Source organism: Dermacentor variabilis, chromosome 4 (assembly GCF_050947875.1).
Source record: "Dermacentor variabilis isolate Ectoservices chromosome 4, ASM5094787v1, whole genome shotgun sequence".
NCBI classification, from domain to species: Eukaryota; Metazoa; Arthropoda; class Arachnida; order Ixodida; family Ixodidae; genus Dermacentor; species Dermacentor variabilis.
The window spans coordinates 122,161,526-122,185,874 of record NC_134571.1 but is presented as its reverse complement, the minus strand read 5'-3'; the positions used below and the strand labels follow the sequence as shown (position 1 = coordinate 122,185,874).

The 24,349-nt window shown below is 45.1% G+C and overlaps 1 protein-coding gene across 2 annotated transcripts in view; it reads right to left on the bottom strand.

Annotated features, from left to right (window-relative positions):
• LOC142579697 (uncharacterized) overlaps window positions 1–24,349 on the bottom strand; it is a 113,840-nt gene that overhangs the window by 19,114 nt on the left and 70,377 nt on the right. For both annotated transcript variants that reach the window (XM_075690171.1, XM_075690170.1), the window contains 2 exons: window positions 13,244–13,359; window positions 5,096–5,200 (listed from right to left, as the gene is read on the bottom strand). In XM_075690171.1, coding sequence (XP_075546286.1) covers window positions 5,096–5,200; window positions 13,244–13,359 — 221 coding nt within the window. The remainder of the gene's footprint in view (window positions 1–5,095; window positions 5,201–13,243; window positions 13,360–24,349) is intronic.

Here is a 24,349-nt window from a genome sequence, read left to right as displayed (position 1 = left end):
CGCATTTTTAAAACTCCAGGAAGACGTAACAAATAAAAGAGACAACTTGCACCTAAAAGTTGTTGTAGCGGTTTTATGTAAAGAAAGTGTTCTAAAACATAATTCACGATGCCATAATAAGATAACTAGCATCTATTGATAGCTACCACAAAATTTGCAATTACGTAAACCACTTCTCCATCAAATGACGTCAGCTACCAAAGTGTCCACACTCACTAAGCGGCAAACCTCTAGGATCGGTCTTACCACACACTTATTTATTTATTTATTTATTTCCTACTTCGGTCGTCCATTTCCCTACTTAGGGTAATGAGAAATCCCTACAGATAAATGGTCTATTCATTAAACAAGTTTAGAACTGAGGTGAAAGCGCGAAAAGGACGAGGACACAAGGAAACAAATACCACAGACAAGCGCTTGTCTGTGGTATTTGTTTCCTTGTGTCCTCGTCCTTTTCGCGCTGTTTCACCTCAGTTCTAAGTATGAACCAACTAGCCCTCATCAAGATCTTACTAATGCAAATTAATCAAGTCACTTAAACCTTGTCACATTTCGCATCTACCAATCCCCGGACAAAGTATGTCGGACACATAATTAGCCCCGGGAACGACCTAGAGGGGCGCTGCGAGCGCCGCTCGCGTGACGTCATGGCACGGATTCGCGCCTGCAGTCTGCTGCAGCTCGGGCGGTGTCCGGACGCCTTCTGCAGTGTTTCTGTTTGTTCGCTCTCGTTCCCAATGCTTGTATACTTATGACGGGCCTCTCAAATATATATTTTACGATGTCTTCGTTCGCGAAAATGTAATCAAGGAGCTTATTTCCTAGACGACAATGCATTTCTCGAAGGCAACGCTATAGTGCCACCCGAGGGAGCTCAGACCAGCCCATTACGGGTTTTTCATGCGCGGATGTACTTTCCAGTAGTATCTCACGTGAATAATAAAAGCATAGACGCAAAATCACAGCACATAAGAATCTAGTTAAGATTCCATAGCTACCACGGTGCAATATGCGTGTCACAATTAAACGCTGACTATATATGACTTCTTGAACATTTATCTTGATTTTAACCGGCTAAAACATGTTTGCTCACGACGAATAGTTCACGGTATAATATCGATTTCCTTTATTTGTTCACAGAAACCCTCGGCAGTAACACGAGGACTTAACTACCACTGCAGTTTAGATTCGACCAGCACCACTTGCGTTTTTAGCTGGTTCTCAAAATTAGGCCGTTCTTCACAGGTGAAATTTAAGTGGCGGCTACTTGAATCAAACCTGATTGAGGTTCACAGCTTTTTGCTGCACACAGAAAGGAATGTACCAATATTTATTCACTTTCCGTGCTACACGTTCAACTCACTTGAGCAATTAACTGGTGCTTCTTTCTTGAGAAACAGACATGAGGAATCTGTTTGGAGAACTGACACAGGCTGCTCCGTTCAAATATTTGAGTGAAAAATACCTTTTGGACCGGTTCGCTGCAGCGAGCAAGAAGCCGAAGGCCCATCCTTTAGTGTTGTTGCACATATTCAAGATATCATTGTTCCCCAGTGGAGGTGAAGTGTTCATGTGAGACTTGTGGTGTAATCTTTAAGAGGTGGATACGCGAGGTTTTCTTTTATGCACTGATGAAGCAAATAGTTGTTAGTCTGTGTAATTAAACAACGTAGGATCGAGATATGTTGAGACAGAATGTGCTTGCATTTTGCATTTCAACGCAGCCTAAGCTGTGCTGTAGTGCCTCGAGTATGCTATAGGCATTGTAATTGGAACTGTAAAGAGCTACTTCATGGTTTCAATTCGAAGTTGTAGTGAACTGCTGGGTTTCGCGAACAATGCGCGCCTCGCCATAACGACAGTCGGTTGCTTCCGTTGCGGGAGGGGTCTGCCATATCGTCGATAAAAGCTACTGAGGGTCACTATGACACAATTCATCGCTCGCATTTGGTGGTTTCTTCTCGAACTTCAACGCGAAATTTTCTTTCATGTGATTGCTGTTATGGTATTCGTGAAGTATATATATATACATATACTATACACGATGCGCCGTCGTGTTAAGAGCCAATGCGTTTCTGGGGGCCTATGTCAGAGAACGGTGAAAGTAGTACCAAACCTTTTCACACAAAATGCGCGCCTATCTTCCATTTGGGCCTTAATACAGTTGCCACATTTGATTAAAACAACTCACCAGAGCGATAAGAATTATGATGACAGCTTCGTTGGGCAGTGTCCTTCTAACACGGATTTATAATATTGACACCAAATATGAAGGTATTTCTTCCATGTAAAATGCTGTGTCTCTCATACCTAAGTAATAAGGCAATGGTAAGTTTTTAGAGGGGCATCATAATTTACTGCGCGTGTTGAACTTGCAGTCGTCATATTTAAGCAAAATTTATGAACAGACAGGGTGCATATATGCATTGCAAGACGAGTAGACCCCTTCAGCGCTACATAGCTTGCGATATACAAGTCGCAAATTTTCATGGCTCACGCGGTGTCAAAGAAGAAACTGTTGTCCACGCATGGCAACAGAAATAATCTGAAATAACCTTTTGTAAGTACGGCTGAAGCCGCCAATACCCTAAGCACGCACCAAGAAAACGGGCCCGCGCGGCAGCCGAGCGGGCCGGAGCGAACGGCGTACTGGCCGTGACGTCACTCGCGAGAGGGCGCCACTCCAAATTTTAGCCGCTAATAGACCGTATAGCTGTTCACAATACAATATTAATCATGTAAACATGCACAAATACCACACGTGCACACAAAGACGGAAAAGGCAGGCCGGCAATTGTCTCCTTAAAACGGACACCACGACCGCCCGTTTGAAAAAGACAAAAACAAAGCGAAATGGGGAGGCAACAACACAGCAACACAACGACACATCATATCATACACAGTGTACACTACTACAGACAAGAGCGCAGTGGCGAAGTTGACAAAAACTCGACCACAGCTTTGTGAGCCTCGTATCGAGTTGAAGCTGAACATTTCAGAAAAAAAAAAACATATGTCATTCAGCGAAGGCGAGGAAGATTTTTACTATACACTTGTAAAGATGTTTACACCGTTAAGGGGGTTGTCGCACTAGTAGCACCCTTACCGTTAGGGCTTTACAAAAATGTATAGAGGACGACAATGGAGCTCTAAGTAGCCGTGCGATGACAAAAGACGTAGTTGAAAACTATGTAATCATTCTGGCAGCATTGGGCGTACAGAAATGTCCGCCAGGAGAGTTTCTCCCTGTGAAAAGGTTCCGTTGTCGCCCTCTATAAATTTTTGTAAGGCCCTAACGGTAAGGGTATTACCAGTGCGACAAGAAAATACGCTTAGGAGTGTAAACATTTTTACAGTGTGAAATTCGCTCAGCAGTACAGAGGGACAGCTACTAAAAGTTGGGCATTCTGAAAGCAAATGTCCAAGCATTTCCCTGTAGTGTCCACAAGCCGGGCACGAAGGGCTTCGCACACATCCGCGCCGGTGAAGCTTATTTGCTATGTCAGCACACCTGATGCGTAAATTATGCAAAACGTATCTTTAGGAACAAAGAAGTATACTCGGCACATCTACAGGACGCTGCCGCGTGGCCCTGAATCTCATTTAAAATGCAACTGATGAGAGGACTCAAATTTGCTCGAGTACAATCCTAACTCCTGCTTCTTTTCAACCGCAGATTACGACCGTCAGCCGTCATATCAACGAACAAAGGTGTGCCAATACTAACTCCACATCGGCATAAAGTTTTTCAGGCCTGCATATACAATAAGATTGTGGCGCAAGAAAATAAATACAGCACCTGCTCCAACAACATGCCTAGGTGCTGTCCCAGCTGCGCAGATCATCCAATAGAGCCAAGGCCTTTACGAAAATCGAATACCTACCGGAGAATCTGTGCCAGTTCACTACTCGACTATAGAGTCCGGCAGAACCTCTTGTTGGCAGGTTGTCAAGTAGAGTCTTCCTTTCGACACTGAAGAGTCGGCAGGACCAAATTAAGTTTTGTCGCGTCGCCAATTTCTTAACATTCTGTACACAACGGCGAGGTGTCTCGTCCATTTCTGAGCGCCCGCGCTGCAGCCGATCATTTTCTTATTCTGTAGTTAGACTGGGTTTCAATCAGTTAAGCCCTTTCACACACGCCGCTCATCTGGCGAGTTCCAAAGCGACCGAAAGAATGCCCAGACTCGTGTGTGCACAAGATAATGTTCCCCGAAGAACTGGGGCTGGTTCGTAATATTTCATGTTTTCTACTTGTTTTCGCTACGTGACACTGAACTCATATACATATGGCAGCAGATACGTGAACAGCGAAAGACACGAACAGATGGAGCAATTACCGGCCCAGGCTGCCATGCTAACGCCGCCTACAACACACACGTTAACCTACCAACAAACCAAGTCAAAGTCAGCTCGACTCGCCCTGCACTTCGCAGAAAAAAAAAAGACATTGTGCCAATTAAAGGCTAGTTTGGTTTACTTGCAGAACAAGTGCGTCTCCTCCTACACGCGACCTGCACTGATTCCCACACATGTGCACGGTGCGTCGCTTCGCGTAGCCTTCGTCGGTAACGCACACATCTCTTTCTCCACCTGTTGTCGGTGACATTTTGGTTTTCGAGAACGCCAAGGTGCCACATGAAGACAGAGAGGGAACATGGGGAGGTGTTCTGTAAGCGTCCAGCTAGTGGACATGCCCATTTCGTCTGCTGCTGAAGTGCTCATTGGCGGGGCTGGGATACCCGTCAGAATAAGACAGGCGTCCCCAGCCAATCAGCATTTTAGCGGCAGACGGAATGGGCATGTCCACTAGGTGCACGCTTACAGAGCACCTCAACCTCGCTCCTTCGCCCTTCCCTCCCCTTCCCCTGGACTGAGGGGCTCCTCTCAGAGAGCCATCGGTAATCTGAGATTAATAGTTTTGCCCTCTTTCTCTTGTCCTATGACACGCGTATCGACCTATAGAAGTCGATATGTCGCATTAGTGAAACAACAAGCAAAGCACAACGCTTCCTGATGTAGTTCATGAAGTGTATAGTATATATTTATTCCATTTATCGAATAAACACGGACGTAATTAAAAGCCGTCACCCACCTGCACATTTCGCTGAACAAAAGGCAGTAGTCCTTGCAGACACCTTGCCTTGACACGAAGACCTCTTCGGGGGTTTGCTTGGTTTCCATGTGCCTCCAGTCATACCTGAAAATGGGCAAAATAGCTTTGAGCAATTCTTAACGCGCTATATGAGGAGGAAGCTATATGAGGAGGAAGCGACGATTCTTTTGATAAGCAGGAAGTAAACAGTTCACCAATCAACGCCAGAACCAACCAATTAAACGCGATTCAAATGTATCCCTTCCTTTCTTCGAAATGGCGCCACAGAAAGAAACACGTTAATAGCTCAGTGACTAACAAAAATAATGCTTAGCTGACTTTTCTTCTGTTACTTTTTTCGTTTCTTAGCAATGCTGGCTCTCCTGAAACACCTTGCATTGCAGCACCCAAGTCCTTCTTTTTTTCTCGAATTTTTTCCTCTCCAAATTTTTCGAGGCTGCCCGCAACAAACTGGCCGCAACCCTGGTTCGCTTATTATATTCGTCATAACGTGTTTGCTGCGTTACAACTGCGTGTTAGCTTCATACAGAAACGACGCGGCGCTTGAAGTATTAGGCTGCAGGCGAAAGCAGTCTATTTATTCATTTTTCGCTGCAACTTATGGCGACTAGATTCGGCGTTTCTTGTTATGTCTGAAAATAGTGCTTCCAGAAAGTTTGTTCATAGCGAAGGCTGGCGCTCTCATTTTTCGTCGTTCGTTCTTCTGTTTAGAGAGTGATCGTTACGTTCGTGCACACCGAGCAGACATTCTGAGCGATAATCGATCGACGAGCGCCTCCGCGGGAAATGGCTGTGTACGGAACGCAACGACGTTAATTATTAACGACGCCCGGCACGCTATAAGTGATGTTACCGCTTGTGAAGCAAAACAATATCAATCTCAAAACTATAGCGTGCGCCCGATGGCGTGTCGTAAAAGAGAACGGGCGCACTGCGATCACTGGTTAACGTGACACTGTTCCGGTTTCAACTTTCACTTAAGCCATTGATCCACAAAGAAATAGAAAGCAGCAGGTGACACCGTCTCGTCACAACGTTCAGCGTACCTCTGATGTGCGATTGCGAGGCTGCCCAGTAATGAGGCTTCAAACAATTGAGCAAGCCCAGACTTACTGGCAGTGACGCAGAGGCAGTGATGCACTCACACTTTGTTGGTGAACTAAAGACAAAAGGGGAAAGTAGGCTACTTAGAGATGACTGTTAAGAAAAAGAAACTGCTCCTTTCCCCATAAGTATGCCTACACACCCCAAACACACGAACAAAGTGAGTCTACTCAATAAACTGTAAATACAAGCAAAACGAAAACAAAACTAAGCAAAACAAAATATCACACCAGAACCAGAAAAAGCGTGCCCATCGAGCCCCCCTTATATGCACCTATGTTTAGTAAAAGTTCATGTCCACTGTGCAAAATAAAAAGAACACAAAACGCAGACACATTATAAGCACAACACACCAACGTCATTGTTCAAGTAATCCTCGTATTCAACACTCATTATAGATAGAGTTTATAAGAGTTTACACTCTAATCGTATTAAGTAGCTCAATGCCAGCAAAAAAAAACTCTGTTGGGCTCTATTCAGCGGAGCATTAGCATGGACCAAGTATCCGATTATTTAAAGTTCGCCAACAAAACCTCCCAAATGCAGGGCACATAGCCTAATTACGCGTTTATTATTGCCAACACTCGAATGACCGCCGAAATGCATATTCAAATTCACCCGCAATTTTAAACAAGTTGAGCTTTCCCACGACGTCTCACGTCGTCATTGCACAGGTCCTAGTATCAGTGGGGCCGATTCCGTCTTGTATGACTATTAGTGGCGCTATCTACATCATGGGCGTGCTCGGATTCTACCATCTTGACTTCGGTGGTCTGCAGTCGCAGCGATCATCTTCTCTACGATTAGCTCAAAGGAGCACGCGTGGTCGGCAACAACCTAGCTGACAAGGCTGCCCGGTGTGCCCACGAAGATACCAATACGCGTCCAACACCTTTGGCGAGGTCGGACGCTGCCAGAGAACTTCGCCTACTTGCGCGCAAGAAGTCCAAAGATCTCTGGATTTCAAGTGGCTTCAATTGCAGATTACGTAAACTGGACCCCACGCTACGGCTACAACTGCCATCTAGCCTTTCCCGCGGCGAAGCAACCTTGTTGTGTCGCTTGTGGCTGGGAGTGGCGTTCACGAACGCATACTCCTACCGTATGGGAATGGCCTAGAGCAATATGTGCGACTCCTGTGGGTGCGAGGAGACCATCGAGCACCTATTGTGTACCTGCCCTCGCTACGATGTCCAACGCCTCTCTCTGCGGACAACTTTACGCAGACTGGACTCGAGACCGTTCACCGAGTCAAAGATACTCGGACCGTGGCCACACCCGTCACTGGCTCGAAAAGCGATTCGTGCACTAGTGCGGTACTTGAAGTGCACGGGCTTAACAGACCGTTCATAGTGTCATTGTGTATGGTGTTTCTCCCACACGTACTCAGTACTTACTCTCTCCCTTTCTTCCTCTTTCTATTCCCCTTTCCCCCACCCCCAGTGTAGGGTAGCAAACCGGATGCTGTTCTGGTTGACCTCCCTGCCTTTCCTACCCTTGTTTTCTCTCTCTCTCTCTCACGCGTGGTGAAAATTTACAACATCGCGGGTTTAAGACACCATGCAGAATTGCAGCCCGGTAAACTCTTTCCTTTGCAGGCGCTTCACTGCCGAGCACGTTCGTATCCTGTGGGCGCAATGGCCAAATCGGCCAAGGTGGTGCAGCTGCGCGAGGCTGCGTTAAACACGACTAGAGACTGAGCAGAACCAGTGGTTGAAAACGAGGGCGAGCGATGCATGCGCTGAGCCCCTGCTGAAGCTTAATTTTCATCACGCGAATCATACAGGCAGGAAGAAAAATGCGATAAGAAAGACGCCAAAAAACACACGAAAAATGGTCAGGGCATATATCGATGGAGCACAAGAGTTAGACGTTGCCGCGATACGTATTGATTTTTTTTTCTTCCTTGTCCAGCAACTGAAATACCACAACGCTCAAATAAAGAAAAGGGGCCGTGCTTGTTCGTTGTGAAATCCTCCGTAATTACGCATATTTTCTGATCTGCGTGCTTCGTAATTGAGCCAACTCGACAAATATCCTATTCCATTCATACCACGAGCAGCACTTCAAGGCCAGATTGCTGCCTGTCGCACGCGTGACATTTTTCGCAGGTTCTCTATAAGGCGGCTTTGATAGCACAGATGTTTATGTTGGGTACCAAATTTACTCACCGTGTTTCCTATTGGGTTTAATTATTTGGTCTGTTTCCTTAAACACGGTGCGCATATTCCCAGTTTGGACGCACCTCGGCTTTCACGCAACACGCTCCCAACTGATGATGCACTTGGAAGAATTACGTAATGGACTTTGCGTCCGCTTATGCAACAAGGCTAGTAGTACAGCCATCGGCCACGTCATTCTCAATACGGTATTTTACCACTTGATCGAATCTAAGCAGGATCGTACATGAGCTAAAAGGGCGTCAACCCGAGATGATGGAATGCCGATCACTCCTTTCTTCCACAGAAGATTATACCGGTGCTTGAGTTAAGGTAAACGAAAGCTTGGCGCAGCCAAGGAACCGAAGCGGCAATATTTACCGGTATCTTCGCCTCCGAACTCATATATTGGATGTGTCACCATCATTACCCACATTAGGTGCCATTGTCATGATTTTAGTGTCCATTTATTTTATGCCGTTTGCACCAAATACTTTTAGGCCCCTATACAGCCATGGTACAATTACCATCTGTTTTTTACCACTTCATTAACTCCTTCATACCATTTTTGTTGCCACTATTTTGTCGTCCCAGGCTGCCTTGCGCCAATAAAAACCCATATATCATCGTCATTTACTGGTGCACCAGCATTCTTGCATACTAGTCGCGGCTATGGGGTCACGCTGCAGAGCTCAAGTGCCGGGGTTTAACCCCGGTCATGGCGGCTGCAAAAACGCTCGCGTACTTAGATTAAATGCACTTTAAAGCACCCCAGATGCTCAAAATTAATCCGGAGTGCCCCACAATGGCGTGCGTCGTAATAAGATTGCGCTTCTGTCGCGTAAAATCTCATAATATACGTTAATGTTTAAACTTTCTTGTACAATGAACACCAAAGCTTCATTTTTGTTTTGCAACATTTATTATTGTGTTTTCTACGTCCGGCAAGCAGCTACAGTTGGGTGAATAGGCTTTCAATTTCATGGTGTTTGGGAGTTGTGCTTACTTAAAAGGAGGTGAAACCGTGGCGCTAGGGAGGCGAATATTTGAACCTGGTCCAACACGACCATATTTTAGAAAAAAAATCTACTGTATTAAGGGCTGTGCCGTTATTACGGTCATAGTGCTAAAGCTACAGAAAGTACTATATGTAGGAGACAGCTTGGTGTAGTAGAACTATCAAGCCATCTACTCATTGAATCTTATGCCTCCTAAATCTGCAAGCGTATACGTTTTTGTCATAAATAAGTAAATAAAATAAAACAAATAAATAAACAATATCTATATATTAAGGGAAATACTTTCGACCACTGAAGGCTAGAAACCTGCCGCCCCCCTCCCTCCACCAAAAAAAAAGAGCCCTGGCTACGTGCCTGTTTCAACCTCAATTAGAGAGCCTACACGGAGACGGAGTCACGTGCGCTGTAGACTCTAACCTCAATCGTGCACAAGATAAGGTAAAAGGAGAAGAAACCTCTTATTTTATGACCAACTAGCGCGAGTCGTCCCCCCTTAAGCCATTTGCGTTGGAAAGCTTGAAGTTTGTTACCATCATTTCCCTTCAGATCACTGTATACACACAGCTGCACAGCAGCGCTTGTGCGTACAATGTCCATGTCAGCAGCGGAACGCAGAACGCTGTCGTGGCTCCGTCGGCTCCGCTGCAAAGCGGACAGAGTGGAGCCTAAGGGTGCGGCCTCTTGGTTTGGCCGTTTTTGCGGGTATCCGCGCGTCTCGATAGCGTCTCTGGATACGCTAACCGTCCGCACGCGAGCTGCGAATTGAGGCTTAGGTTATGTCGCTCATGCGCGGCTTCTTATCGTTACCAGAAGGCCTTTTCGACAGCTTCTCTCTTTTCACCGCTTACCGGCGGGAGAAGCTCGCAGACGCGCTCAAAGAGGCCACGTGGCCGCCTCCGCTGGGCAACACGCGCCTGCAGCTGGAGCCAGAGCGGAGGCTCACGCCGTGGACTGCCGCAGTATCTGCGCTCCCTTCTTGATCGCCAGCCGTGCGCGTTGGGCTCATGCATTATGCAAAGCGCGTGCATTTGTCGTTGCGTGCCCGGCGAGAGAGGACCCGCGCGAACGGCTGCAGGCCGGTCAAGGTTTCTCGAGCGTCGTGTCCCCTCTCTTCCCGTCACCGCTTCAGCACTCCTTTCGGCCGTCCTCCCTTGTTGCCGCCGGTGACGGGGTTTAGAATTTGGGTCACTACCGGCGAGAGAGTAGTCTATCTTATCCGATCCCCGGCGGCTACTTTGATACTATACTCCCCTCTATGCTTTCCACCTGCTGCTGCTTCATGCGTTAAATGTTGCCACACCGCGTTTCAATCAATTAGGCCCTTTCAGTAGTCGTACGGGGTACGACTACTGTACAGAAAACACAGAACCCGCGTGGAGACACATTTTCAAATGGTATTAACATGGCATATGCGAGTTATCGGTTTCATTGTTAAATGAAGGCTCTACGCTTCTAATCCCTGGAAAGAATACTGTCAAGCCCTAAATAGTTTACTATGATAGCGTTCGTACTGATCAGTTTAGGCTTCGTTTCCTATGCACGAGATGTATGTGTAGTGACGAAGCAGGTGGTCACGTGGCAGCAACGTATCGGGACATGTTGGCACACACTTCGGCTCCCTCTGTCGTCTGCTATGCTGCAACATCAAACCGCACGACGTGTCCACTTTAATTTCCCTCTTGTTTTTTTTTACAATGACGCTGCATATGGCTTTGAGTTCCATGTGTTTTTGTGTCCGTGCGTCAACAATAAAAAACGTCAGCGTGCGCCGATCCCGGAGATAGTGCAATAGCGGGCGGACTCGCGGCGAAGGTAAAGCAGCTGGCTTCAATCACTGTGCCTCAACTAAAAATTAAAATAAATAATAATAAATGAAATCAGACAATCAAGATGCATTGTTTCAACTCGATTGCTGCACTGGAATCGCTGGTGAGTGCCACATAAACCCACGAGCAGGAGGCACTGCCATACACGCCAAGGACAAGATGTCTGTACAGCCATACACCCCTGACTCGCAAGAGGGCAATGCCACCGACTGTGGGGATGTCTGGGTCGTACTAATGAAAGAGAGAATTGTGATCTCTACGGTGTGTATATTTCCAGCCACACCGAAGTTCATGACCACGCATCGTTGGAGGCTTTAATGAGGACATTTCAATACCCGAGAACCAATGGTTCATTCAGTTTATGCTAGAAGAGTTTCGTTTCAAGCGCCACTCCAATCCAAGTGACTCAACTACTCCATAACCGTCGTGTAAATATATAATTTTGGCCAAGATTCTGTCTAAGATTGCAACCGAATCAGTCAGCGTACACCCCAGTAATTACAAACCTATGGTCAACTACCATTACCAAATGATGAAAATAAATAATGTACACTCGTCTAATCCTGTGTGATGTGCTACCGCTTGGCTGGTCATGCACCTTCACAGAGTGGAATGGGTCCTCAATTAATTTTTTTTTGAGTGAAGCGTTCTTTCCTAACCCTCAAGGATTTCCTGATCGTGACTGCTGTGTGCTACTGTCTTGCGGAATAGCTCAGACTAGGGAAGTTTGAGAATAATCTCACACTCCTGTTAGATTGAGAGGGAGCAACGGAAATGGCAGTGCATCCGCAAGTGTTGCTTACTTTAATTTATGTTTTACGTCAATGGTGGAAATGAACCCTGGCTTCAAGGAATTTGACCTGTTTCATGCTCACACACGCACTGCGTACCCGAGCATTAGGCTTGTTTGTCTTTTAAGGAGCCTTTCTGTCATCTTTTTTTCTGCTTCGTTCATATACGCAGATTTTTGCCCGGAATAACTTGTTTTGAGTCCATGGTAGAGGTACATGGTAGTGGTAGTCCATGGAAGGGCTCCATGGTAGTCCATGGAGCCCTTCGCCTGTCCCGTGTCGTGTTGTTTGCCACACTGAACGAAATCGAGCTCACCTAACTCTAATTTCTACTCTTTTTTTTTCCTAGCTATACGTTATCCAGTGGTTCGACTAGCCGTGACGGGAATGCTGTTGTTCTGATAAAAAGTGCGTTTACAACGGAAATGGCTGCCCATGCGTTAATATCCCATGCATATGATGCTTCGTGCATATTACAGATATCCAAATACACCAGTTTTTTTTAAGGTGTTTGATCTGCATGATGAAAAAACAGAAACGTGCAACATAAAGCAGACAGGACGGGGGCGTTGAACCAACATCATCAGTTCTGTCTGCATCAAGCTTTGTGTTACAGTTTCTTTTTGTCTTCTTTTTTCAGCGCTGCAAACGTGCCAAACAACTCAAACCAACTAGCTTAGCGTTCTGCCTTAACCACTGCCACGATTCTTTTATTATTTATTGCCATTGATGGCTAGTTATTTCGAAAGAGCGCCGTTACAATAAACATTGCTAACCACGATCAATTCCTGCTATTTATCTCGCTGTTCCAGGCACACCTTCTTCGTATCGAAGGCCCTCATAATAGGGAAATGTTTTCTGGATGTTATCATGGAGGGCTCTCATTTCCAGCACGGTACTTGGGAGGACTGCGCAAAGGAACATAGCGTCATTAACGTGCACTGCGTGATTCGTGAACACGCGTTTACTTTTTCTGAGTCTTTTTCGTCTTTCTTTTCCTTTTTTTTTTTTTACGTTGAGCGCCGAGTTTACGAGGTCGTGTACCAGAGGCAGTGGCTTTCTACGTTCATCTTGCTTCTGCCACGCGTCCGCGTCGATTATTAAGTTTAAGATCATCGAATTCAAGCAAGTGATGTGCATTTGGAAAACGCTACTCGTTAACTCCGAGCCCTCCCCATTCTTTTTTCTGAAAAAGACGATCGCCATATTCGGTGCAAGGCTTACTTACGTGATGTTTTCCGCAATCCAGCGAAAGAACATGCGAATCTTTTGCAGGTCGTTTCTGCAGTAGGATATCAGGTGATAGACCAGGGTTTGCAGCGTGGATTTGGCAGTGTTAGGAACCTGCATAGTAGATAGAAAAGAAGTGCATAAACGACATGATTTCACTTAAGCAATTTCGCAAGACAAAAATATTAGCCTGATTAGCGTGATTAGCGTGATTCTGAAATTGCGGTTTTGCGAGATTTTTGCTTAGTTATGTACACCCGCTCACAAAGCTTCATATTAGGGCAACATCGACAATCACTTAGGATTACGATGTTTCAAAACTACATCACATCAGATCACATCAAAACTGTAAGCAGCATTTCGTGGACGCCAAGTGTTGATTGCTTAACTTGGTATTCCCGTTGGAGTCGGTCAAATTCTGTCTGGACGGCACTGAAAAAAAAAGGAAATATTGAAGGAGCCGAGAACGAACCTCATGCTTTTGCAGTGTTTCCATCTTTTGCCATCTGTTAAAATTGTATATTAGGAGGAAGCTTTAGGTCGGGGGGTTCTATATCAATACATGGGAAAGGAGAAGTCGTTTGTGTCGGCAGCCACTGCACCAAATTTGGTGCGGTTTGTTGTATTTGACAAAAAAATTAGAACCTAGTACCTTTTTTAACTCATCATTGAAGATGATATCACAATTCTGTTGACTACATCTAATGGTACATGTAGAGCGAAAAAAAAATGATGCATCATCCATCGCTCTGCACCATGCTGTTCTTATGCGAGCCTGAATTTTGCAAAACCACTTGTACGCATCTGACATAAACGAATTCACGTAAGCTGTAAATATATATATCAAATTTGTCTGCTTTAGATGCTCTAACGGGTGCAGTTTAGATAAAGGCGATAGCAGCTTTTGATGCAGGGGGACAATTTGTAAACTTCCGGCTTCCATTTTTTTAACTTATAAGTTTTTTTAAGAAGTTCTTGTAAGAACTTCGGGCCTTAAATCAACATTTCGCTTCTAACAGCCACTAGAATATAACTTTCACTTTGAAATGCAACATTAAGATTGGGCCAGCGGGTACCTCAGGAAAGCAATTTTGCATGTATTCGGATAGGCAGCATATGAGTTCGGCCCGAGCTGGAGCTTCCTCTCATGTTTATTTTCAAGGTGTTACCTAACCACCCTAAGAAACTAGAAAGGAAAAGCGACGGAAGTGACCACTAGCATAATCAATGTAGGTTCTGTGACAGTGCCCATAGATCTCTGCAGCCGATATAAGATTGCATTAGCGCCTTTAAGTGTGCTAGACTCGTATACGTACACACATCTCCTCAGCTTTGGAGTGCCTTACGATACAGCGCATGAGGTGTGCCTCAACAGGGCCAACCAACTCTTTTCATCCAATACAAGCTTCCACATAAGGCGTGCAGTGCTTGCGTGCTGCGGATCATGACGTCGCGTGCGAAGGCGGGGAGTTCATTGAAAGTAATGCTTTGAAAAAAAATTTATAGCCAAACTAGGCCATATTAAGCAAGGCAGGGACTCTGGCTTCCTGTTCTCGGGCTTCCTGTTATCTGAAAGGAAATATGGTCACGGACGCAAGTGGTTGTGCCCTCCTGACTATACTTGGACGTCATCCCAATAGACGCACAGGGAAACAGCCGACACATCGAATAGCAGCTGCATGGAATGTGGTCGATGGTGCACTTTTTGAGTATATTCTGCGACCTTCCAGACGTACACCGAAGGAACGACCAAAATAAGTTTCGTGTAATTTGCCTGGCCGCTTGGGGAAACACAGGACCGTATAACTAAATCCCACCATGTGTCTGCTCACCTCCTCGTAATCTTTCTTGGGTGAAAGAGGTATCTCTTCGGATAACATGCGTTGGCGACGCCCTTACATCTCCCGTCACTGGGGTCTGGGTTCCCAACAACGGAAAAGTGAGTGAGCTGTTCAAGGTGTATTCCTCCTGCTTCTATAAAGTACATCAACCACCTGTAGTGTCTTCCTTGGAAAGAGGGCTACACGAGAGAGGAAGCTAAGACCTGCCAAGCTACGAGCAGACCAGCGACACTTTATATGCTTGGCTCATGGCCGGTAAGTTCGCTGAGCTACTGCCGCAATTTCTACGTGATGACAAGCGCGAAGTATTTTTTTATTGCGTTAGCATAAGGAGCGTCAAAGTATGGGAAGCCGGGCATGTGGCCTGCTCCGGGCCACCGTCAGTTGACGTTTGCTCCTCAAAGAGGCAGGACGTCTGTGCAAGGAGCTACTGAACAACACTTTGCAATGTGATGAACGCGGTTTACATCATGGATCCGAGACTTCAAAGAGGTGCGACGTAATGCTAATGCATTTATATCGCATTTATCGCTAAACTACCACTGAGCTTTTTTTCAATGCACATCCTTGCCGCAGGGCAAGGCTCACGAAAAAAAAAGAATGAACAGCGACTGTAAAACAGCGCTTCATAACTTCGCTAAGGGAAGGGTTTCGAAAGAGGCACTAAGGATCCTGACTAACTTTCTCGAGGAGCGTGACGTTCCTGTCATATGGACGCCCACCCACTCCTTACTCCCGGGCAACGAAACCACAGACACCCTAGCTCGATAGTTTGCGAGCCGAGCAGGGACAGGAATAACGCGGGGGGCGAGTGCGGAGAGAAACCGCATGGTCAAATATAATGAAATCACCAAACACTACAGATTAGGAAGGCAGTATTACCCCCCACCACACTCCTCATTAACTAAACATCAGCTAGGGTAGAGCATGGCCTCATCTCTACGTTGGGGAACGTAGAGGTGACCCATACAATACAAACGCTGGTCCATAAATGAAGTTTAGTTAACACAAGGCTATGCAAGCAAGAGCCATGAAACATATAGCATGCGGTAACGATGCTATATTTGCAAAGCCATTTGCAAACAAACTAACAATGCAAAGCAATTTCCTGAATCACGCAACATTCGCCGCCGTGCGAAAATAGTTACAAATATGTCGTATGTCTGCCGTTTTTAAAAAGTGCGTATACGCAGGCGTAGCTCGTTCATTTGATGCCCATTTTTGTTTACTTTTTTTACGGCATAACTTTGTGCCAATCTGCTGAATATAATGTGCGGAAGCTTTAGAGCAGCACGATCCACACCGACATGGCTACATTTTTCAGATGAGCCGTTTCTTTTCAAAATAGCACACGAACAGATTTGGATAGTTTTAGAGCTGAATTACTGCGAAGTGATATTAACCAAATTCTGAAAAAAGAGATGACGTTGAAATCGCATACAGCAAGCTTTTTCATTTGATCTCTCGAATATATAAGCGCCATTTTCAAGAAAAGAAGCTTACATAGGGTAAAAAAAATATACGAAAGCCAAGGATGACCTCTGAATTTTTAAAACAAATTGAAGAAGTGCAATTTATCACGAGATAATCAGGACCAACGATCCAAGCATATTGAAGGGATACAAAGCACTTAGTCACAAACTAAACAGAACTAAAATCGCACAGCAAATGCTATTTTCATGCTCAGTTCTACTGCTGCTCCAATAAACCAGATATGTTGTGGCAAAAGCCAAATAATGTCTTAAATAATGTCTGAAATCGCCACAAATCATCTGCACGCGTGGTAAAGCTATTTCTCGGTGGCAACAAAATATCGGGCAGTGCTGTAGCAAATACCTTTAAGGATTATTTTGGGAACCATCGTAATACTTGTGCATCTACTGATATTTCGAGGTTTTATGCCAGATAGAAATTAGTTTTCACTTTTCCTTCACCCATTTACGGAGCCAGAGGTACAGTCGTTTTCCTTTCACTTAAATATAAGTCAAGCTGCGATGTTGAAGCAGGCAGGCTCGTCTAATCAAGCATGTGCTCGATATTCTTTGTTCATATCTCGCCTATATCTTTAATATCTTTTGCGAGCGCTATCTTTTGCCAGGAGGATGCACTCTGCAAAAGTTTCGGTGCTGTTTAAGAAATGTGACGTAAACGACATAAAACATTAAACCCATCAAAATATCACCTACTACAGCCAAACATGTTAGAGAAATAAATACATATGCAAACGCCATTTTCTTTATAAGCACAATCTTATATCCACAGCCCAATTTTGGTTTAGGAAATGCCTGTCTACGGAATTAACCCTACTTCAACAAAAAGAATTAATTCTATTACAATTGGAAAACAAGGATGTTGTGTTCGGCCCTTGCATAGATTTCACTAAAGCATTTGATTGCATCCATCATTCCATATAACTTGAAAAGCTTGAAACTTATCGTATTCGAGGGCACTGCCTAAACTAGATGAAATCTTACTTCGATCATCGCGATCATCGCTAATAAAGAATTGCCGCTCAGATTTAAAACACATCAGTAGAGGCGTTCCTCAAGGCCATATTATTAGCCCATTTCTTTTTATAGTGCAAATAAATGACTTAGTATATATCTACAGAGATGCGAAATACAGTATGTGCGCTGCCAATGCTAGCATTATTTTTTCGTCCCCTGAACCAGGTAGCCTTCAGAATAAAGCCAACGCTGCTTGAAAAACTCTGCAAGAATGTCCAGCGGCAAACATTCTAGAAATTAATACAAACAAGATGAAAGCCGTGATTTCCAGGCCGGAATATAATCAAATAAACTGTAGCCTCATCATTCTTCTTGATGCACGCGAAGGAATCATAATAGTACGTGTAGTGTGAAAATATTTGGAGTCATCTTCACACTAAGTATGCTTTGGAATGTGCGCAGGGAATCGGCGTTAGGTAAGTTACCCCGTGTTCTTAGTATACGATGGCGCGACACAGAGCTATATTACCTTCCAAAATAAAGCTTCTTGTTTACAATACTCTTTTTTTATTCGTTATATTACTGTTTATTGTTATGTGGTATGAAGAGATGTACAAATCGTGAAAGAATGCACATACTGCAAAAAAAAAAAGACTCTTGCTCGAGGCCTATTTGATGTACCATATAATTCTCATACTTCAGAATTATTTTTTAAAGCAAATATAATCCGCGTGTTTAATCTTTATATTTATAAGTTAAACATGGCGTTCAAACGGGAGGTCAAAGAAAATCAAATTTTTTTGCACGGGTTTTCTAATCTCGATAAAAACACATTCGTACTTAACTTGTTACACAGAACAGTGGAAGGTGGTCCCGGCGCCTGCAAATTATTCTATGCAAAACTTCTCATACACACTGCGGAACCTTTTAAACTTATTTCAGAAATCAGATATTGAGTTACAAACAACTTCTGTGCCAACACTAGATGAACATTTTATCAATCCTTGCTCACGATACGTAAAAAGTATTATCTTGCATATCTTTTTCAAATTTTTAACTTCTGTGACTGCTTCATGTGAAAGTGCATTAATTTTGAACCTTTTGCATTTTTAATATGTGTACTGTCGCTGCCTGCTTTGTAGAAGTGGTTGCGGGCTTCAGCCAAGTTGCTTGTTTCTCAAGCGACATTTACCAACAGTCTCGTCCATCGTAGATGGAAATCAACATGTTGTTGTTATTGCTATTATTATTATTATTATTATTATTATTATTATTATTATTATTATTATTATTATTATTATTATTATTATTATTATTATTATTATTATTATTATTATTTACTCCGTACGGCAGAGGGTCATAATTAACCTTTCAACGCAGAATCATCACTTTCATGATCATTGTTTCTGCAAAAGACAATACTGACGATAACTAAACGCTGCCTTCCATGTAAGCCACACTGAGTGTGAATTCAATTTATAACTTCTTAACGCGCGTCACCCTCAGTTTGCATCCCGGAAGTCATAACAGCGTACGACACAACGAGGCACAAACAGCGTAAAATGTGATGCATGCTCGCGACCTCGCCCAGCACTTAGCCGGACTATTCGCGAATCGCCATTTAAGCTCTCGCTTTGCCTCCTTTCTTTTCTGAATTCTCTTTTTTCCTTCCGAATATGGGAGAAAGTGCGTTGAGCGCACCGACGTTCATTCTTCTTTATGAAACATCAATGAAGGAAACAGGTAAGTTGTTAACACCCTCTCCACCCGGCTTTTTTTATGTACATTTATGTTTCGCTACACCAGGTTCGACGCACGTTCTATTGATCACTTCTAGATCGTTGGTAAAAAGGTGGAGTTCCAGGATTCCGTACAAGTTCGAGTATTTATCTGAAGCGACGTACGTACCTTGTTTTCTCTATCTTTCTTTCTTGCTTGCTTTTCTTTCTTTTTTTCCCACTGACAGCTAAGCTCTTTTTCCCAGCTGTACAAGGGCAATGAAATACCTCCTCTACAAGGGGTGATGGCTATTGATTCGCAACGCACCGTCGGTCCGATTTATTTTGTTCTCACGGCACGGTACATGTACATTCCGGCGGAACAGGAGCATTGATTTCGGCTGCAGCTGTACGCGCGCGTACGGACTGCGTTCTGGTTAGTTCCGTGCAGCAACAAACAGGCTCAGCTACCGCTGCGGCGCGTGCGTTTCCCAATCGAGAAATAGCGGAGGCGAGATGCATTTCACCGATCGTGCCGGCACAGTTTCTGCTTCGTCATCTAGACAAGCTACAACGAGTGAAGCCGTGCCAATTCAACAGTATGCGCACTTGTGCCCCCTCCCCGCAGTTGCCTTTCCCCCTCCTAGGCCTATTTGTTGTTGTTGTTGTTGAAATAATTACTTGATGTGATTTAACAAATCATATTGACATGATATTTTGGACATTTCAGTTTTTGCTTTGACTGGAAATCGTCGACCTAGAAACCCTAGAAGATACAGTGAGAAGACTCGGAACACCCTAAATAATGTATTCTAATGGCTCATCTACAACCAGTTTCGGTTTTGTTTTGGAGCGCAGCTTTTAGGCACTCATACCTTCGTTGAGCGTCGGCGTGCCTTGGCGTCGTACCTCGGCGTAAGCGAGCGAACGAGCACAATGAAAGATGACAGCGAACGCGGAGCGCAGCGTGAAATGAAAGAAGAGTGCGCGAAGACGAAAGTGGAGGAGGCTGTAGTGAAAGCATGAGGAGGAAAATAGAGGAGGAGCGGAAGGGAAACGGCCTGCGCATGCGCTGAGTAGCCTGTGGACAAGACATCCGCAGCCGCGTGGACGATCTCATCTGCGCTTCCGAGGTCGTGCCAGGGTGGCGTGAGGTGAGGAGAGCTACGCTCGTCTGCGGCGTCAGCTACTCAGGTCAGCCTTTGGCACCAGCGTGTGTGACGGGGATCACTGCTCTTGCGAGGGGTGTGATGGCGAACGGCTACGAGTAAGGCTCGGTGTGACGCTCCCTTTACTGTTGTCGTGGCTGACACTGATGGTGCGATTTCCCTGCGACGAAGGGCCGCTCTCGTCGTTGGTGTAAAAGCGTAGTAGCACGCAACACGGGCTGCGCGGTGACGATGGCTACGATATGGCGCCAGAGCAGCACGCATTGTCCGTATAGAAACAAAGCTCGCTACTGACGGTGTTCTCTTTCCAGTGTAAACCGTGTACCTTATAACTATAATACAAAATATGGACACGCGAAATGAGAAAACGTATAGAGCTGCGCTCAAATTTCGCATTAAGGAGTAATGTAAGTATCGGTCAATTTTTATGAGCTGTATGTGTCTTGACGTCATGACACAGAAGGTGGTCACGTGGGAGCAAAATACCTCTACGTTCTCGCGCTCGCTCCGCCTCGCTGGTTGTTCGGTATGCTGCCACAGAGGCTGCGCAACCAACAAAACATACCGGGCGATCGGCGATAAAATCAAAAAGGAGAGAAGAGGAAATGGACGCGATCGAGGCCTGATCGAGACACCGCACGATACGCCGCATACTATAGCGACAGCACCAGTGGGTGAACAGTGGGGCTAGTTTCGGTATTGGCAATAAAGCGTCGCCGTGACACTGGTATGATATGGTCTGGTCTGGTATGGCATGGTATGGTATGGTATGGTATGGTATGGTATGGTATGGTATGGTAAAACTTCATTCTGGTCCTTCGGAACGCGCGTCAGCACATAGCGGGCCACTCCCGCGTCGGTACAGAAAGGCCGAGCCTCTCTGCTGCGTCGTGCGCCCGATAGACAGCCCGTAGCTGTGCTTCAAGGTCGGGACTGCTTAGGACAGCCCCCATTCGGACGACGTAACGCCGTCGCGTAACGCGGGGCACCGCCAGAGCGTGTGTTCTGACTTAGCTACGTCTGAGCATAGCCCGCAAATATTGGTCGATTGTATCTCTGGGTAAATTCTGTGAAACACTGCAAGGTTAGGGTATGCCCCAACCTTGAGTAGCCTGTGGTCTGCCTAATTTCCTATGTGGCGGAATATAGGAGGATATCGTCTCCGTCCCATGCAGCCAAAAGGAAATTCAATAACTTTTGCATATGTGGCTCTATATATTCGAACTATACATAACAAGGTACTGCAGTGGGGGTGAGTGGTGCTAACGCCGGTCAAATTTGCGCGGTCTGAACGGCCGCCGAGAACCGTGGAGGCACTGCCCCCTGCTGTGCCACTTCGGAGAAAGAAATCCCTACAAATAAGAGGCGTTTTCGTGCTTCTTTAAATGTTTTCTTTTACTTTGAGCATAATAATTTCTTTTTCCTACTTCCGTGAGGGACATGAGCGAGAGTATGCCGGGTGTTCACCGCCACAGTTTGCACAGTGGGGTGGATCGTAGCAGTTATCAGCAGGGTGGTCATGAGACGCGTGACATTTGGCAGTGGCAGTTGCGGCAATAGTGCAACGCCTAAACTCCGCGCCTTTACTTTCAGGAACCGTACCATCGACTGGGTGGCCTTCGCTCAGGATTTATCAAGTTTTTCAGCGCTGATTTCTGGACGCGGCAGGCGAGCTTGTTTGGACTGAGCACGTGCTGCAAATTCATCGACGGTGACAGCTGCGGCTGCGTGGACTACAGCTGCGATCTACCTCCAAGGGCATATAAGGAAGCTTTAGCAGCGTCTCGGATCATTTGGAAGTGGCAGTTGCGGCAATAGTGCAACGCCTAAACTCCGCGCCTGTACTTTCAGGTTGGTTGTTTGCATCTTTGTTTTAGCTGCTTCAACTTTGTTTAGCCGCAACTGCTGCCATTTTCTTCTCACTTTTATTTTCTTGAATATTTTTTTTGCTTGTCCACACGTTTGTTACCTCATGCCTACGTGTCAAGAACTTCCCAAAAAAATTGAACAACTGGAACAACATTTCAACAATAGGATGGAATCCCTTACGTTAGAAATGGGCTCTAAGATCAAACTGAAATTGAACGACTTTGGTCTGTCTGAAAATGCCTCGCTTCGCGAAAGCATTGACTTTATGTGCAACTTGTTTGATGAGTTCAGAGCCAAGCAGGATGAATTGATGACTTCGAACAAGTCCTTATTGGCTCAAAATGAAATGCTGTGAAACGGGTGGCTGATTTGGAGCAATATTCTAGGCTTAACAACATTGAAGTTAAAGGAATCCCTCTGACAAAGGGGGAGGACTGCCGAGCCATCTGAAGCGTATCGGCGACGTCATCGAGTGTCCTGTATCTGAAACTGACATTGAGACAGTTCATCGTGTTCCATCCAAATCATCCGATCAACATTTAATTGCTCGCTTTGTTTGAAGAGACAAGAAAAATGAATGTGTAAAGAGAGCCCGCAAGGCTCGGCTCCGTGTGAGCCACCTTGGGTTTTCTGGCACAAACGACGCGGCTGTCTACGTGAACGACCATTTGACAATCAGCAATAAAATGCTGTTTGCCAAAGCACTTGCCCTGAAGAAGGCAAAAAAGTGGCAGTACCTCTGGGCTGAAAACAGCCAGATCAAAGCTCGGAAAGCTACTGATAGCAGGGTGTTCCGTATTTCAGCCGAGTCGGATCTGCGCATATTCACGTAAGAGCGCCTATTGTGCTGATTAGACGTGCCTGGTCACTTTTTCATCGCTATGTCCCTTACGTATTCTCGTGAACTTCGTTCTTTACTTTGTCACACTAATCCTTCACTGATTCATTTTAACGCACGCAGTCTACGAAAGAATCACGAGGGGATAAATAATTTTTTATCTTTGCTTGATCATGATTTCTCTTTTATTTGTGTTTCCGAAACGTGGCTTTCTAGCGATGATAGTAACATGTATGGGTTTCATTCTTACAGTCCTGAATACTGTCACCGTTTAAACAGTAGGCATGGTGGGGCTGCCATCTTTGTTTCTCCGCGCATCAGTTACACTCGCCGAAATGATTTAAACTTTCACGTCGATTGCTGCGAAACGGTATGGGTGGAAACTAACGAGCCCATCGAGGAATGTAGCACTAAAAGGCTTGTTCTCGGTTGTGTTTATAGGTCACCAGGTTCTAACGTTTCGGATTTCATCTATGCTCTTGACAACGTACTTAACAAACTGCTATCGGAAAATAAGAGTGTAATGATTGTAGGAGATATAAACATCAATTTGCTGGATGTTAATTCTAGCTTGTATACAGCCTACACTGACTGCTTCAGTGGCTACGGCCTTGAATCCCTCATTACATCGCCTACAAGATGCGTTGGTGAGGGTTCTCATTCACTAATTGGTCATGTTTTAACAAACCTAGACGTACCCATTTCGGCGGGCGTTGTCAACACTGACCTCACTGATCCCTTTCCGGTTTTTGCAATCTTTGAAACACGTTTGGCCAACATTGCCACCTCTTACTTCGCTACAGTACTCGACACAGATAAATTAATTTCTACCATTAGGTCCACTGACTGGTCAGATCTGAATTTTATTGAAGACCCCGTAGAAGCTCTTAATTTCTTCTGCAATTTATTCACTAAAGCTATCAGTACTTGCTCTCGAACTGCGCGCTGTAAAAATCGATTTAAACGCCCGAATAATCCTTGGATGTCAGATGGTCTGCTGAAGAGTTTGCGCAAAAAATATAATTTGTATAAGAAGACTAAAAGACAACCACTTAACTGTTCTCTGAGAAATCGGTGCAAAATATACTGCAACGTTCTTAACAGGACTCTCAGAGAAGCCAAAAAGCTTTACTAAGAAACAGCATTCTTGCAGAATAAAAACAACCCTAAAGAACAATGGCGGTTGCTGAATGACTTTTTCAACAATGAGCCGCCTAAGTTT